Genomic DNA, 16,849 nt, shown 5'->3' with positions numbered 1-16,849 from the left:
AGTATAATACAGACACATTTACATGTCACTGCCGTTTGAGTTTTATGTCTGTCTGTCTGTCTGTATGTGTATATATATATATATATATATATATATATATATATATATATATATATATATATATATATATATATATATATATATATATACAGTACAGGCCAAAAGTTTGGACACACCTTCTCATTCAATGCGTTTTCTTTATTTTCATGACTATTTACATTATAGATTCTCACTGAAGGCATCAAAACTATGAATGAACACATGTGGAGTTATGTACTTGACAAAAAAAGGTGAAATAACTGAAAACATGTTTTATATTCTAGTTTCTTCAAAATAGCCACCCTTTGCTCTGATTACTGCTTTGCACACTCTTGGCATTCTCTCCATGAGCTTCAAGAGGTAGTCACCTGAAATGGTTTTCCAACAGTCTTGAAGGAGTTCCCAGAGGTGTTTAGCACTTGTTGGCCCCTTTGCCTTCACTCTGCGGTCCAGCTCACCCCAAACCATCTGGATTGGGTTCAGGTCCGGTGACTGTGGAGGCCAGGTCATCTGCCGCAGCACTCCATCACTCTCCTTCTTGGTCAAATAGCCCTTACACAGCCTGGAGGTGTGTTTGGGGTCATTGTCCTGTTGAAAAATAAATGATGGTCCAACTAAACGCAAACCGGATGGGATGGCATGTCGCTGCAGGATGCTGTGGTAGCCATGCTGGTTCAGTGTGCCTTCAATTTTGAATAAATCCCCAACAGTGTCACCAGCAAAACACCCCCACACCATCACACCTCCTCCTCCATGCTTCACAGTGGGAACCAGGCATGTGGAATCCATCCGTTCACCTTTTCTGCGTCTCACAAAGACACGGCGGTTGGAACCAAAGATCTCAAATTTGGACTCATCAGACCAAAGCACAGATTTCCACTGGTCTAATGTCCATTCCTTGTGTTTCTTGGCCCAAACAAATCTCTTCTGCTTGTTGCCTCTCCTTAGCAGTGGTTTCCTAGCAGCTATTTGACCATGAAGGCCTGATTGGCGCAGTCTCCTCTTAACAGTTGTTCTAGAGATGGGTCTGCTGCTAGAACTCTGTGTGGCATTCATCTGGTCTCTGATCTGAGCTGCTGTTAACTTGCGATTTCTGAGGCTGGTGACTCGGATGAACTTATCCTCAGAAGCAGAGGTGACTCTTGGTCTTCCTTTCCTGGGTCGGTCCTCATGTGTGCCAGTTTCCTTGTAGCGCTTGATGGTTTTTGCGACTCCACTTGGGGACACATTTAAAGTTTTTGCAATTTTCCGGACTGACTGACCTTCATTTCTTAAAGTAATGATGGCCACTGGTTTTTCTTTAGTTAGCTGATTGGTTCTTGTCATAATATGAATTTTAACAGTTGTCCAATAGGGCTGTCGGCTGTGTATTAACCTGACTTCTGCACAACACAACTGATGGTCCCAACCCCATTGATAAAGCAAGAAATTCCACTAATTAACCCTGATAAGGCACACCTGTGAAGTGGAAACCATTTCAGGTGACTACCTCTTGAAGCTCATGGAGAGAATGCCAAGAGTGTGCAAAGCAGTAATCAGAGCAAAGGGTGGCTATTTTGAAGAAACTAGAATATAAAACGTGTGTGTGTGTGTCTATGGGATAAACCAAGACGGTCAGTTTGCTGTATCAGTGTCACGTGGGGTTGGCGACCACCACGCCCCTTTAGTAGACTAACAGCAGGTCCTGAGTCCATTGACTTCAGTGGGAGAAATTAACGTGATTACAGATTATGGCCGATTCTTTCGCCCCATAGTCACGGAAGCAAATATTGGAACCATTTATCACAAGCCACATATCTTCAGAACATTCCGACACCAAAATGGCAAATTTCAGACGGACAAATCAGGAGAAAATTTACTTTGTTCAAGACTTGTCTCTGTCTCAACAACACACTCTTGCAAGATCTGGCAACAGATATCTCCTCTCTGGTGCTGAAATCAGTGCAGTTTCACCAAAGATACCGGATTTAAAAAATATTTTTTCCAGTGGATGTCTTAGTTACAACATGACTGAGCTAACTGGAGTAGTTTCATGTCGTATCAGACAACGGGAGGCTTTTAACAGATGACGTCCTGATGTTAGCTTTGCTAACTGTCCCTGTCAGCTGCAGCCACTGATACTTTCTAGACATCGTGATTTCCCAAAACTGAATAAATACCACACATAGCAACACAAAACTGCTTTGCTAGCTCAATCATGTTGTAACTAAGATTTCCGCTGGAAAAAATATTTTATTCACGGACCGTTTATTGAGTTATTACCTTATTTTTATACAGTCTATGGTTATTACAGACACCGCTAATGGCTAACATTAACAGCTAACGGCTAGCCCAGCTAATCTACGATAACCATGTTATTAATTGTTTATAGACTTAACAAACATCAGATTAGTCTACACGGTGATATAGTGATGTGAAAAATGTGATATATAGCTAAACTCTGCTGGTTCTCTTCCCAAAGTATTTGTAAACAACACAGCGGTTCCCTGGGGGCACCGCCGGAAGTGAAGGGTGTGAGCGATCGCTGAGGCCTCTGCACTTCTGTGAGTTGAAAAACTCCGGGCTGTGCCTCCAGAGGTAAAGGAAGGGGAAAAAAATTTTGTTTTGTTTTGTTTTGGTTTTTTTTAACCGATGGATTTCCAGATTGGTGTGTAGCTGAGGCAGCTGACCTGCAGACGGTGAGTGTCATTAACGCTGATGTCTGTGTGATCACATATAATGTCACTCAGTATTACCGGCCTTTTAACCGTACCACAAGTTAGGACTAAAACACACGGGGAGGCGGCATTTAGTTATTATGGCCCCTGATTGTGGAACAGCCTGCCGGAGAGCCTCAGGGCTGCACAGACTATAGATGTTTTTAAAAAGAGGCTCAAGACTCACCTTTTTTATCAGGCTTTTAACTGATCTCTTTATTTATCTATTTTAAATTCCTCTTATAAGCGATTTATCTATCTATTATCTATTTTTTATTTATTTTTTATGTTCTTACCCTTCCTCTTTTTACGTTCTTATCTCATTTAACCTTTATCTTTTGTTATTTTAGTTATAGATTTTAGTTTTGATGCATTTTATGTATCTGTTTTAGATCATTCTTACCTAGCTATTAACTCAATTTTATGAGCTAAATAGCTTTTTGTTTATTTGGTTCTTTTTATACCTTTTATCCTATCTTACTGTTTTAGTCCCTCAGTTTTTAGCTCCAGTGTTTCCTCATGGGGGCCTACCACACTCAGAGTTGTTCCTGGTCTCCCGATGGGGGTGCCATCTATATATATATACATCTTCTTCTCTGGATATGTATCAGATATTAGTATATACTTTCAACATATTGTACCCCAGTAACCAGAACTATAATTATAATATTATTACTTTCATTAATGTTGTTGTAAGCTACTGTCATTACCGTCTGTCCTGCATCTCTCTCTCTCTCTCTCTCTCTCTCTCTCTCTCTCTGTCTCATTGTGTCATACGGATTACTGTTAATTTATTATGCTGATCTGTTCTGTATGACATCTATTGCACGTCTGTCCGTCCTGGAAGAGGGATCCCTCCTCAGTTGCTCTTCCTGAGGTTTCTACCGTTTTTTCCCCGTTAAAGGGTTTTTTGGGGAGTTTTTCCTGATCAGCTGTGAGGGTCATAAGGACAGAGGGATGTCGTATGCTGTAAAGCCCTGTGAGGCAAATTGTGATTTGTGATATTGGGCTTTATAAATAAAATTGAATTGAACTGATATATACTGTACTTTACTGTGACATTACAGGGGCTAAAGGCTCTGAGCTCGACTGAAAAGAGATCACAAGAAATAAATGATAATAATATCAAATATTAATGTGATTGTTCCTCAGTTTATTCTGGGATCGATGTGTCTGTTAATAACGTGTGAAGTGTCCCAAACAGAGACATTTGATACTCACAGTGTGTGTGTGTGTGTGTTGTTGAATGTGATCACAGTGATGTCACATGTAAATCTATAATGTGATGATCGATGCACGCGGCTCTACCTGTGACAGGTAACCGCCCAGATTCACCGGCAGCACCCGTGTGTTTACCACCACCGAAAAACTGCCTTATTAAAACTAAAGTAATCAGATTACTGCGGCGGTGTCAGTGTGGTTACATCCCCACGTGTCTCTGCTGACCGGAACACCGCTGTTACTCTGAATAAAAATACTTTGAGACGTTTTTAGAGACGAAATGTGAAGAAAACTCGCTGCTCGGTGCTCAAAGTGACTGCGTGTCAGAGAGGTTTGAAGCCTCCTGGAGTTCAACAAACGAGTCCCGGTGTCCAAACATGAGCTCGGTGTGAAGGGAGGGACGTGTTCTCTCTGATACGGTAACACCGGGGCTTTCAAACGGTTCTCTTGGATGAATTTTATCCGCAAACTGCGGAAGAGAAAACACAAAGTGGCGCCGCTTTGCAGCAGGGCGGCGGGGCGGCGGGGAGGGTTGACTCTCCACGGTTCTCATGTGCTTCATAAAGGCCGCCTCAGTCTCAGAGGCTCCTCAGTCACTCACACACAGTTAGACGGTTAGAAGTTTTCAGCGGACACGCAGAGTCAAAGATGTCGGAAGAAGCACCAGCGGCTCCACCGGCCAAACCCACGCCGAAAAGGAAGCGGGTCCCCCGCTCCAGGCAGGGCGGACCTTCACTGGCGAAGGTCATCATCACCGTCCTGACTGAGAGCAATGACCGCAAAGGGATGACGGTACATGCGATCAAGAAGGCTCTGGCTGCCAAGAACATCGACGTGGAGAAGGCCAACAGACGCATCAACACGACACTGTGCAGGCTGACTGATAAAGGGGTCCTGAAGCAGCTGAAGGGGACCGGAGCCTCTGGGTCCTTCAAGATAGCCAAGGAGCCCAAGGCCGTCAAGCCAAAGAAGGCAGCTGCCGCGAAACCTAAAGGAGAGAAGAAAAAGAGGGAGAGATCAGTTTCCGAGGCCCGTAAGGGGTCACCGACGAAGAGAAAAGCCAAGACACAGAAGGTGAAAGGTGGTGCCAGGAAGACCAGCACGAAAAAGGATGGTGCCAAGAAGGAGAAGAAAGTTGTTGCAAAGAAATCTGGAAAGAAACCTGCAAAGAAATCTGCAGGGAAGAAGTCGCCTGCGAAGAAAGCTACTGCCAAGAAACCTGCGGCAAAGAAACCTGCTGCCAAGAAAGCCGGAGCAAAGAAGGCAGGAGGAAAGAAGGCTGCAGGAGGAAGGAAATCTGCAGGAAAGAAGTAAAGTGGATCTTTAACCCGCACTCAGTGCAACAAAAGGCTCTTTTAAGAGCCACCACATGTTCTACAGAACTTGTTGTTCCTCTGTGACATCATGATATCCACAAATCTCACTCAGAGAGACCATAAATGCTTTTAAATTAATAATGTCAGAATGTTGCGAGACACTTAATAAACACATATATTCATATTATTATACTGTATAATATAATGTCTCCTCCTGCTGCTGTATCAAAGCACAGTCCATCCTCCTGTACTGTTCCACCTGCGTCTTCAACATGTTAGCTGTTAAAACAAGGCCAAACTCACAGCTTCCAGAATAATTGGTCTCCCCACACCAAACCTCACAGATTTAACCAACAGGGCCGTAACACATACTGCATCACCACACATCCACTGAACACCCACCTCACACCTCAGGGAAAAGGCTGATCCCTGCTGTCATGGCCGCCCTGAACAAAAGGCCTCGCTGAACAGGCCAGAGTGTGGACTCTGTTTTGTTTGTCTGTTTCCAAATGTGTGTCTTGTTCTGTTCTGCGGCAGACATTGGGAAATGGTGCTTTGGAAAATAATTTCCTCAACGGGACAATAAAGTCCTGAGGTACTTTTCAATATTTGCTACATTACATTTAAACTGACTGCGTTCTGGAGAGAAATTAAGTAAATATATCATTATCCTCTAACAGAGGAGAGAAATAATCAACTCCACAGAATTCTGTAGAATCCAGATCCTCTTTAGAAATATGCTGTGCATGACTTTTTCAATCAGCGCCTTACATAAAGATATATACATATAAAGACCTTCCTTAAGTAAACGGATGACATGATGAAGTTCACAGAAAATTACATTTCTGGCTGTAAAACAAACATCTGTGCAGATCCATGATCCTACCCTTTGATGTTCCAAAGATTAAAGTTAAAATTCAAAAATATTTTTGGCAAAATTTTAAATGACATGTGGAATAAAGTGATTATGATTAAATATCAATATTTTAAGTTTTAATTTATTTGTGTGTTTTATTTTTGTTTAAATTCAACAACAACATCTGTTTGTCCAGTTCCTGTGATTAATGGTGTCATTTGGGGGATTTTTTATTTATTTATTCCTTCCAAACCTGCATGTTTTCTTTAAAAGTCGATGGTAAGATAAATATAAAATACAACTGTTTAAATGTGTATGTCCCTCCCCTGAGCAAAACTATAAAAACATGAGTTCCTCCCAAGCACTTAATTAATAGTTAATAATAATTACTAATTTGCCCTCCCTTCCCCGCACTGTACCAACGCTGACCCTCACAAGTAACGAACAGTCCCTCATTGTCGGTTGTCTCGGATGTTGTGTTTTTCTTTGTCAGTAAAATAAGATACCTGACACCACAGAGTATCATCTGACTGATCTATGGGACTGATCAGATATTTTAATCATAAGCAGTGATGCATTCACACTTCCTGTGTAGACAGGAAGTTAGAGTCACTATAGTGTAGTGCTGCTGAAACACAGAAGGTCAAAACTACAAACACGTCTCTCCACAGACTGTAAAAGTGCAGAAGCTCTGTATGAACAGGTTTGACTTTAACTGTCAGCTGCAGGTTGAGATACCATTCAACAACAATGTACAACGTCTCAAAAATCTTAGAGCAGATTATCACCTCAAAAGACGCTGGAAAATAAAAATAAATAAAATTAGGATGACTTGTCTTGCCTGCAGCACTTTGACTCTTTTTTTCATATTACTTTGTTGATTATTTCTACAGGCGTCACAAATTATATAGGACATACAGGCTGTTACTTATACTCACTATTAGTACTGAAATATATTTAAATGATGATTAATTAAAACTGTGTAAATCAGTGAGAGCTTTTTGATTTTTTTTAAAGACACAAACAGCAACCATATTATTGTGACTTTCATCAAATTTATTTGATTAAATTATTTCTCTCTCTCTGACTCATCTTCATCTGCTACTAAAATAAAATTCAACTCCATGTAAAGTCCTCAGAAATATCTGTTTATATTATTAGAAAATAATCTGACACATGGAAGTTTTTATTATTTAAAATGTATGATTTTTTAAAAAACAATATGTTTATTTTATTTTTTACAAGTTTTTGTATTGTCTGTGTATATCGATATATCTATATGTATATCATGTTGTGTGTGTTAAATCTAGAGGATGAAAAATAATTGTAATGATTTCCTTATTGTTTGTAATTTCATCCTGTAAATAATAATAATAATAAACACTTAACTGCAGCATTCTGACATTTTCTCCTCGTAGTACTTTGTTCCCATCTGTTACATCTACTTTTTATAGGCCCGTTTCCACCGCAGGAACTTCGGGGTAATTTTACGGGGCCAGGGCCGTTGGTGCGTGTCTCCACCGCAGGAACCACCCCCGAAGGACAGAGTTCCGGAACTTTTACAGGGGCTAAACAAGTCCCTGCCTCGGGGTAGGTACTCAGAACGGCCCCGAAAGACTCCTGGCTGGGGCTTGGGGATTACTTGGTGCTGATTGGATATACTCAAGGAGGGATGTGACAACAACAGAAAGCAACAAAATAGCCGGCATTTTTAAAACTCAGCAGACGAGGGTTAGCTCGTTCATAGCTTCCACCGCCATGTAAAAAAACTCAATAACCGGTTCATGAAAAACATATTTTTTCCGGCAGATATCTTAGTTACAACATGATTGAGCTAGCGAAGCAGTTTTGTGTTGCTATGTGTAGTATGTATTCAGTTTTTGGGAAATTGCGATGTCTACAAAGCATCAGTGGCTGCAGCTGACAGGGACAGCTAACAGCTAACAGCAGCAGCAAAGCTAACATCAGGACGTCATCTGTTAAAAGCCTCCCGTTGTCGGATACGAGATGAAACTACTCCAGTTAGCTCAATCATGTTGTAACTGAGACATCCGCTGGAATTTTTTTTTTTTCACGGGCCACTTTGTGAGTTTAGTGAGTTATTACAGACACCGCTAACGGCTAACAGCGTCCCTGCGCCACTACATCGCCCCGGTCAAAATGGTTGCGCAACGATTACATCACATCCAGAGCCCGGTAACTTTACAGGAACCTTCCTCCTACTCCGCTCTCTCAGTGGAGACACGGCGGTTGAGAGGGCCGAGCGAGAGGACGTTTCTGTAGTAGTTCCTGCCCCCCAAATAGTACCAGGAACTTCTTCAGTGGAAAATGGGCCTTATTTAATTACTTTTAATTTATTTTTTATTTAATTTTTTATATACTTTATTATTTTATTTATTTATTATTTGTACTGAAGTATAAATCATTTTTTAACTGATTAATTAAATGCTCAATAAATCAGTGAGAAGTTTTTGAAGAGATTTTTTAATCAAGAAATTACATTTGAAATAGATTCAAACAGCAATAATTTTATTTTTAAATTTTATACAAGAAGTAAATTTCTCTCTCTCTCTCTCTCAGGCCGTTAACCAGACTCTGTGCGCGCGCTTTATATTTCGAATTTGTTTTGACCAATAGCTGATGAGCCTGAGTGCGCGTGCTCATCCCGGCCTGGACCAATGAGCGCCGCCCTGTCTCCGGCAGCTCCTTTATAAGGCGGCTGTTGACAGTGTGTCAGTATTCCTTGTTTCGCTGTGAACACACAGAGAGCTAATAAACCAAGATGGCAAGAACCAAGCAGACCGCCCGTAAATCCACCGGAGGAAAAGCTCCCAGGAAGCAGCTGGCCACCAAAGCTGCCCGCAAGAGCGCCCCGGCCACCGGCGGAGTCAAGAAGCCTCACCGTTACAGGCCCGGTACCGTGGCCCTCCGAGAGATCCGCCGCTACCAGAAGTCCACAGAGCTGCTGATCCGCAAGCTGCCCTTCCAGCGCCTGGTCAGGGAGATCGCTCAGGACTTCAAGACCGACCTGCGCTTCCAGAGCTCCGCCGTCATGGCTCTGCAGGAGTCCAGCGAGGCTTACCTGGTGGGTCTCTTCGAGGACACTAATCTGTGCGCCATCCACGCCAAGAGGGTCACCATCATGCCCAAAGACATCCAGCTGGCCCGCAGGATCCGCGGAGAGAGGGCTTAGACTCAGCCCGCACCAGCTGAGGCTGATCTCAGACCACTCAGTAAAACCAACGGCTCTTTTAAGAGCCACATACACACACTAACAGAGCTACACGTCCCCTGACACACACTGGTAACATCACAGCAAGCACGTGATCAATCCAGCAACTATTTAAGTGTTGAACTGCGCTCCTGAAGCGGGATTTCTAGCTGTGCAGCAGAACCTCTGTGTGTCTGTGTCACTCTGCAGTTACACCTCAAACACTGGTCAGCGGCGACAGAGGTTTCTGTGGCGTGCTGTCAAGTTTAGACGACTCAATGTTTTGTATTTTTCAAAAATGTAAGATGACATAAAATAGACCTTTATTGATCCCACCATTGAGAAATTCCAGTGGATTTGGATTATGTTTCCTTACTTTGTATTAGTCCACCCTGTGGACAGGCTCTGCTGCAATCAACATTCATTAAGTCAACTGGCTTTTGAGTGAGTTCAGAAAGTGTTTGAGAGGAGCCTGTCCGCCATCATTGTCTCTGCAAAATGGAGGTGCATTCATATTAATGTTACAGTTACTAACATATGTTAATAGACCAGACAGGATCAGAGTCTTTAGTTCAGTGTGTGTGGCTCTTAAAAGAGCCGTTTGTTTGTTTGTTTGTTTGTTTACTTCTTGCTCTGCTTCTCGGTCTTCTTGGGCAGCAGCACAGCCTGGATGTTGGGCAGCACGCCGCCCTGAGCGATGGTGACTCCGCCCAGCAGCTTGTTGAGCTCCTCGTCGTTGCGGACGGCCAGCTGCAGGTGACGGGGGATGATCCTGGTCTTCTTGTTGTCGCGGGCAGCGTTCCCAGCCAGCTCCAGGATCTCAGCGGTCAGATACTCCAGCACCGCCGCCAGGTACACCGGAGCTCCGGCACCGACCCGCTGAGCGTAGTTCCCCTTCCTCAGGAGCCTGTGGACACGGCCGACAGGGAACTGAAGTCCGGCACGAGATGAGCGGCTCTTCGCCTTAGCTCTCGCCTTCCCGCCTTTTCCTCCACGACCAGACATCTTGTTTTAATTTTATTCGTCAACAACGATCAAAGTTTACTAACTCACCGCCCTAACTCACTTTATATATATATTCTCCCAGCTGCTCTCTGATTGGTCAGAGTGAGCGCATCTATAATCGTCCAATCAGAACACAGCTCAAGTGACGTTCCCGTATTTACCACAAAGCGCGCGCTCAGAGCCGTTAGATGAGTCACACGGCCTCAGGACCGCCTTATAAACACGTCCCAGTTACAGTAATTCAGATCAATATAAATCAAATACGTGGAAGTGACTTTAAATGTTACAGTTACACTAATTTATAAAAATAATTCCTGAATGTTAGAAAACCTCATTAAGTGTCACCCAATAGTTACTGTGTGTTTTCTGTTGAGCTGAGTGACAACCTAGAGGCAGAGTGACAGCAGGGGCCTGTATCACGAAGCGAGATCAACCTTTCCTGGGTTACCCAGACCTATCCTGGGTTGACTAACCCTAACAATCAGGATAATCGGTATCACGAAGCTGGATATCAACTCGGTAACTCAGTGTTGCTTTATCAAGAGCTGTGAACGCGCACGCAGCGGACCAATCACAATCATGAGAGAAGCGCAGCGTCACAGAGCGTCACTGAGCGTCCTCACAGAGCGCCGTATGTGAGGGAAAAAGTATTTCTCGTGAGGATCAGAGATTAATTCTGCTAAAATATGAGGAGGAGAAAAGCAACATTAGAGAAAAGGCCAACACCGTGGCAGCTGCAGGAGGAGGAAACATGCGTGGCAACACATAACGGGATGAATAATGTTTAGTTTTAGTTTAGATTAGTTTATTTGCACATAATGTTAAAAACAGACAGTATAACATTTACAAGATTAAAAAAAGAAAAGTGCCGGAGAGGTTAGAAGCCACTAAAAGCTTATCAAAGAAATTCCCCTGTCAAAACATCAATGAAATCACATAATAGACAAGAAAAAAAAAACGGGTGAGGAAAGAAGAAATAGAGGAGGAGAGAGGGAAAAATCAAGACAAAACAAGGCAGCAAATAAAATGATGTGTAGGTTAAATGACTCATCACTGGTTCAAGTAGCTACAGTACCTGTACCTGTACATCTGACACTGATCACACCCTTGAATCCCATGAAATCAATGCTGCGCAGATGAATTGCGTGTATTACAATTATCGTCTAACATCATTGCGTCTGATAAATTGGTCTTCTTTGTCATAACGTTATATATGCTACAATAAAGCTTAAAGCTGACGCCACAATTAAATCATATCAACACCAAATTGATAGTCTGAATAAAATCATCCTGATATTGAGCTGTGTTAGAAATTAACAGCTGCACAAAAATATAGCTAGTGTCCCTCTTTAAAAAACAAAAAGGAAAATCCCTCAAACACCATGAAGTGTAGACATGATAGGCTACTTTCCACATTTCCAGCAGCAAAGCTGTCAATTAGGCCCATTATCTTTAACAGGGATCATTTCCTCCAACAAAACAAAATGTTGGCACTAATTAATGGTGCTATTAAGTGTCTGCAAATGATCAGTTTCTTTCTTATGAAGGGGTGGGATGAAAGTTCCACTTCTTTCCACTCCTTTTTGAACAATCTTTTCATTGTCTGTTGTTGTTGCTTTCTTTTCTTTTTTAATGTTCAAAATAAACTTTCAAATCAAAATCAATCAAATGAATTAAACTTCCCGTCATGACTGGGCTGCATTTCTGTCAGCCATCAACAGCTGATTGGCCAGTGGGTGGTGCTTTTTATAGGATCAGATTCAACCCTGAACTTACCCTGCTCCGGAGCAGGATAGCCGTTCAGAGTAAGTTACCATGGTGATCTACCCCGATAAGAACTGAACCGGCTTCGTGAGACCGAAAACCCAGAGTTAACCCTGAAGTTACCTCGCTGAGACATTAATCCTGCTTCCTGATACAGGCCCCAGGTCAGAGATCATTGATCAGATACATGTCAGCTGGCAGTGTGAACAGTTTGTTAGTTATTTCACTTCTGAAATCTTCATGATGTGCAGGGGCCTAAATATAGACAGTGTCAGCAGTGTGGATGCACTGGGGCCCGAGGGGTGAGGGGGCCTTTGCGAAGGATTCAGACTGCTGCCATGGCACTGTACACCTGTGTATAAAAAAATAAATAAAAATTAAATTGAAAATAGTGCTGTTTGCTTTAAAAGACAAACCCATCTTCAACATGATTTTCTTTTCTTCCCTTTTTGGGTTAAAGAAAATTATATGCTATTCTAATTAAACTATAAAAATACTGATTAATCGAGATAAATAGTGACTGCAGGAAACAGGAAACTGCCGGGTTTACTTGGTCAACCCTGAGAGCTCTGCTCTTGTTGTTTTGCAATAAGTAATAACTGCACAGATTCTACCATATTCATATAGTAAAATTACAGAGGCCGTACATTTCCTCTAATTTCTTGTTGTTTAATACCGATGTCCTTTGTTGTCGGTTATATTTATGATTATTTTTTCACTTAAACTATCAATAATCATGTTATTATTATTCGACTGGTCACCAGTTACTTGAATGTGCTGTCGTCTGTCATTGAGACGTCTGTGGCTCAGTCGATGTTCAGAGGGTTGTTGGGCAGAAAAGACAGTAAAGCATGCTGACTTACACACTGCAGAATCAGAGCGGATGTAGAACATGGTATTTTTGCCATATTGTATTTGACATACTATATACTGCGACATACTAAATCTTCTTCTGGCATACTATATAGTGTATATATACATATATATATACATATATATATATATATATATATATACACTATATATATAGTTTGGTAGTGTGGATACTGGAAGGCACACTTAGTGTCACCGCCCATATTCATGTAACCTGACTCTTCTAATAATTCATAGCTCCTAAAATATATATGTATATGTATAATGACTCATTTCTTATTTTCTTTTATATTTTTGTCATATGCAGGTGTGTGATGATGATTGTGGGGAACATGTCTGCTGATGTTGTCTAATATCAAGATGATGTGATGAGACGATCCAAAGAGCAGTCATGAGGAAGGAGAAGGAAGGAAGGACAAGAGACAGTTATTCTCTTTATGAGTGAGAATTATTGTATTATTGTATTTTATATTTCCCTGCAGCCTCTCACAGTGACAGCAGATCAGCTGATAGACGCAGCCCTGATGACAGGACATGTCCTCACCTGTGCACACGGAGCAGCTCTGACAGGAAGTCAAAGTGTGTTTGCTGTCACCAGAATAACTTCAGTTTATAACGAACCCATCCACAGCAGATGGTTGTTTTTACACTGAGCCTCTGGACAAACATGTGATCCAGCTGAAAACGTCCTTTAGCGGGACTGTGACGCGTTTTAAACCTTTTCAGGAGAGAAATGATCCGGAGAAGCCGCCGAGCAGCGCTGGTCCCGGCGGGGAGCAGGTGAGGTTTGGAGGCTCGTCGGACAAAATGCAGAGAGCACCAGAGCTCCACATGACCTGGATATGAAGAGACAGCTGTCCGCTATCAGCCCCTCCTCTGTCGGCCCGCAGCTCCGCTCACACCGCCCGTTAGGAGCGATTTATCGGTGCGGAGAAAACACAAGCTGCACGGCTGCACGGACACACAGGATGAGCTGAGTCTCTACGGTTCTCACCGCGCACTTAAAGACTCCGCCTGCTCAGAGCCGCTCAGACTCTCAGTGAGGAGAAGACACCGTCACAGGATCATGGCAGAAGTAGAGACAGCTCCGGCTCCGGCTCCAGCTCCAGCCGCCGCCCCTGCGGCCAAACCAGGCAAGAAGGCGACTTCTAAACACAAATCCAAACCGAAGTCCAGCCCCACCGTCAGTGATCTCATCTGCAAAGCTGTGGGTGAGTCCAAGGAGAGGGGTGGCATGTCTTTGGCTGCCATCAAGAAGTACCTGAATGCAACCGGATACAATGTGGAGAAGAACAACACCCGGGTCAAGACTGCCCTCAGGAATCTGGTGGCGAAGGGGATTCTGGTCCACGTTAAGGGGAACGGGGCCTCCGGTTCCTTCAAGCTAGGCAAAAAGGCCGAACCCAAGAAGTCAGGGAAGGGATCCGCTGCTTCAGGCAGTAAGCCCAAACCAAACAAGCCCAAGACAGCGGCCTCAAAGCCCAAGACAGCGGCCTCAAAGCCCAAGACAGCGGCCTCAAAGTCCAAGACATCAGCCTCAAAGCCCAAAACAAAATCCAAGACATCAGCCTCAAAGCCCAAGAAGTCAACACCCTCCAAGAAATCTCCTGGCACCAAGGTGACGAAATCTGCAGCGGCCAAGTCAAAAGCCAAGAAGACTGCAGAGAAGCCCAGTAAGCCGGCCAAGAGCACCAACAGAAAGAAACCTGCAGTTAAAACGGCTCCAAAGAAGTCAGCAAAGAAGTGAGCTGTCAATGTACTGAATTAAAACCACAAAAAGGCTCTTTTAAGAGCCACCCACACCTTCCTGACAGAGCATTACATCCTGACTGTCATCACTCACAGCTGAGTTTAGGATAGGAGCTACAGGAATAAAGAAAATTAAACACATTTAAAACATTTATTAGAGAGATATTAAAATTCTTTCAAAGAAAAGGACAGAAATAAACACGTTTAAAAGGAGCGTCCCTCAGATTTACTGTAGCTGTGTTAATGTCACATTGTCGCTGTTAACACTTTGTCTTCACTTCATGTTTCAAATCCAGATGACGGTGAAGGTCACCAGCATCGGTTGATCTGACACAAAAGTGGCATAGTAAATTCAAAATGGCTGACTTCCTGTTTTGGGTTTTAGGGCAGGCTCCAAGAGGCTTTTTTTGTATGTCTTGGGCTGTTGCATATACCCACAGATCAGGGTATGAAATTAACAAAATATTTTGGGGGCAATTTTGGCCCCCACGGTCTAAAAAATGGGGGCATTTTCGAAATGTTTGGGGGCCATCAAAAAATTGTAATTACGTTCTAACAATAAGCACATGAAAAGCAAAACCAACTAAGATAGTGTCTTCACTCTTCAGTAGAAACCACTATAAATGAAATAAATAATGGGTTACATAAAGTTATGGTTGCAAAATATCACTCAGATTTTCTATAATTCAACCAGTTTAAATGTGATGATTTAACCATTAATCTACTGATAGCAGTACTAATGTTTCACCACATTACAGTTACTTTTACTGTTAAAAAGGCCAAATTACTATAAACTCCTTAGATGCAGTCCTGGAAGTAAGTTAATTTAAAATTTAACATTCATTCTACCTTAATTTGTCATTGTGTCGACACAGATCACCCAAGAAATGGTTAATTTATACTTATGGTACAGCAAAGCCCCCTCCCCTTCTCTGTCAGATTACTCTCATGTAATCAGTGCAATCTCGTTGATTTTGTCTGGAAAATGAGTTGTAGACGTGACGGTAAATTAATTTAATGAAAATAAAATTATACTTTAATATCAGATTGTAATACTGTTAAAAATATAAATACATATAGTTGTTACAAAAACTTGGGGGTAATTTTGGCCCCCGGAACGTGGCTTTTGGGGGCATTCTTGGATAAATTGCGGGCCAAATGGCCCGTGGCCCTTGCTAATTTCTGACACTGCCACCAATTGTCATATCTCTAGGAAAAATATACTGCCAGGGCTGCTCCGTCAAAACAAAAAGGGTGCTACTGAGCCCCCATGCTGCATTAAAGCAAATAAATAAATAAATAATCATATCAGACAACACGATATAAGACTTCTGAGTTTGTGAGTTTTCAAGCATCCCTTGCCCCTTAAAAACAGCTTCCCTTTTATATGGCGAATAAGGCGTTGCCACGGTGACAGCATTTGATGAAAACTCATAAGCGTCATTTCTGAGTATCATCGAGGTCTTGGGACTTTTCTCAGCAAATTTGAGGTGGGTCTGATTAACCTGCTGGAAGAGGGACATCAAAGAATGAAAATAGTTGGTTTCTGTTGCCAGCAGGTGGCGCTATGACGGTGATTCAGTGTTGCTCTGTAGATGTTTTCAGGGCTGGACTGTCCTTATGTGTGTGAAGTTGTGGAGGGACGCCTACGTGGAGTCAGGTTACAGCAACTTTTGTCATCATGTCCACACATCAAAATTCACCGCTATGCCACGGCGACACACTTTGACGAAAACGCACAATTTTTACGATAAAGCATCATCAAGGTCTTGGGTGTATTTTTCCCAATTTTGACATGAATCTGGTCAACTTTGTAGGAGATGTATAAAACGTGTAAAACACCAAAGTATAAAACATGACATTTCCTGTTGCCAGTAGGGGGCGCTATAACTATTACTAAATATTGGCATGTAGATGGGGGGGGGCAATAGGATAACATGTAGGCTAGCAGTTTGAATAGAATAGAAAGCTTTATTGTTATTATATATCAAATACATTGTGATTATGATGATGATTATGATTTTATGTTGTACGGATGAAGATATAAATAAATACATATTTTAGATCTTTGTGGTAAATACAACGTTAGCCTTGCGTTCACAATCGCTTGTTCAAAGCA

The 16,849-nt window shown here is 42.3% G+C and overlaps 4 protein-coding genes across 4 annotated transcripts; 3 read left to right on the top strand and 1 right to left on the bottom strand.

Moving 5' to 3' along the window:
* The first annotated feature begins 4,543 nt into the window (after nt 1–4,543).
* LOC117246274 (uncharacterized) lies at nt 4,544–6,177 on the top strand. The gene has a single exon (XM_078172096.1). The coding sequence runs from the start codon at nt 4,605–4,607 to the stop codon at nt 5,268–5,270; it is 666 nt and encodes a 221-aa protein (XP_078028222.1). The 5' UTR covers nt 4,544–4,604; the 3' UTR covers nt 5,271–6,177.
* A 2,682-nt stretch (nt 6,178–8,859) lies between these two features.
* LOC144464767 (histone H3-like) lies at nt 8,860–9,393 on the top strand. The gene has a single exon (XM_078172668.1). It carries the CDS (start codon nt 8,911–8,913, stop codon nt 9,319–9,321), a length of 411 nt encoding a protein of 136 aa, XP_078028794.1. The 5' UTR covers nt 8,860–8,910; the 3' UTR covers nt 9,322–9,393.
* A 105-nt stretch (nt 9,394–9,498) lies between these two features.
* On the bottom strand, nt 9,499–10,377 carry LOC144464768 (histone H2A-like). Its single transcript, XM_078172669.1, has one exon. The coding sequence runs from the start codon at nt 10,342–10,344 to the stop codon at nt 9,961–9,963; it is 384 nt and encodes a 127-aa protein (XP_078028795.1). The 5' UTR covers nt 10,345–10,377; the 3' UTR covers nt 9,499–9,960.
* A 3,647-nt stretch (nt 10,378–14,024) lies between these two features.
* LOC117250440 (uncharacterized) lies at nt 14,025–14,850 on the top strand. Its single transcript, XM_033616481.2, has one exon. The coding sequence runs from the start codon at nt 14,048–14,050 to the stop codon at nt 14,726–14,728; it is 681 nt and encodes a 226-aa protein (XP_033472372.2). The 5' UTR covers nt 14,025–14,047; the 3' UTR covers nt 14,729–14,850.
* The last annotated feature ends 1,999 nt before the right edge of the window (nt 14,851–16,849 follow it).

The sequence above is a fragment of the Epinephelus lanceolatus genome, chromosome 11, assembly GCF_041903045.1.
Source record: "Epinephelus lanceolatus isolate andai-2023 chromosome 11, ASM4190304v1, whole genome shotgun sequence".
NCBI classification, from domain to species: domain Eukaryota; kingdom Metazoa; phylum Chordata; class Actinopteri; order Perciformes; family Serranidae; genus Epinephelus; species Epinephelus lanceolatus.
Note: the sequence above shows the minus strand (reverse complement) of the source record. Positions and strands in the feature narration are given on the sequence as shown.

Excerpts from the sequence above, each read along its gene's own strand:
- LOC117246274 (XM_078172096.1), top strand. The coding sequence starts at position 4,605 with ATGTCGGAAGAAGCACCAGCGGCTCCACCGGCCAAACCCACGCCGAAA.
- LOC144464767 (XM_078172668.1), top strand. The coding sequence starts at position 8,911 with ATGGCAAGAACCAAGCAGACCGCCCGTAAATCCACCGGAGGAAAAGCT.
- LOC144464768 (XM_078172669.1), bottom strand. The coding sequence starts at position 10,344 with ATGTCTGGTCGTGGAGGAAAAGGCGGGAAGGCGAGAGCTAAGGCGAAG.
- LOC117250440 (XM_033616481.2), top strand. The coding sequence starts at position 14,048 with ATGGCAGAAGTAGAGACAGCTCCGGCTCCGGCTCCAGCTCCAGCCGCC.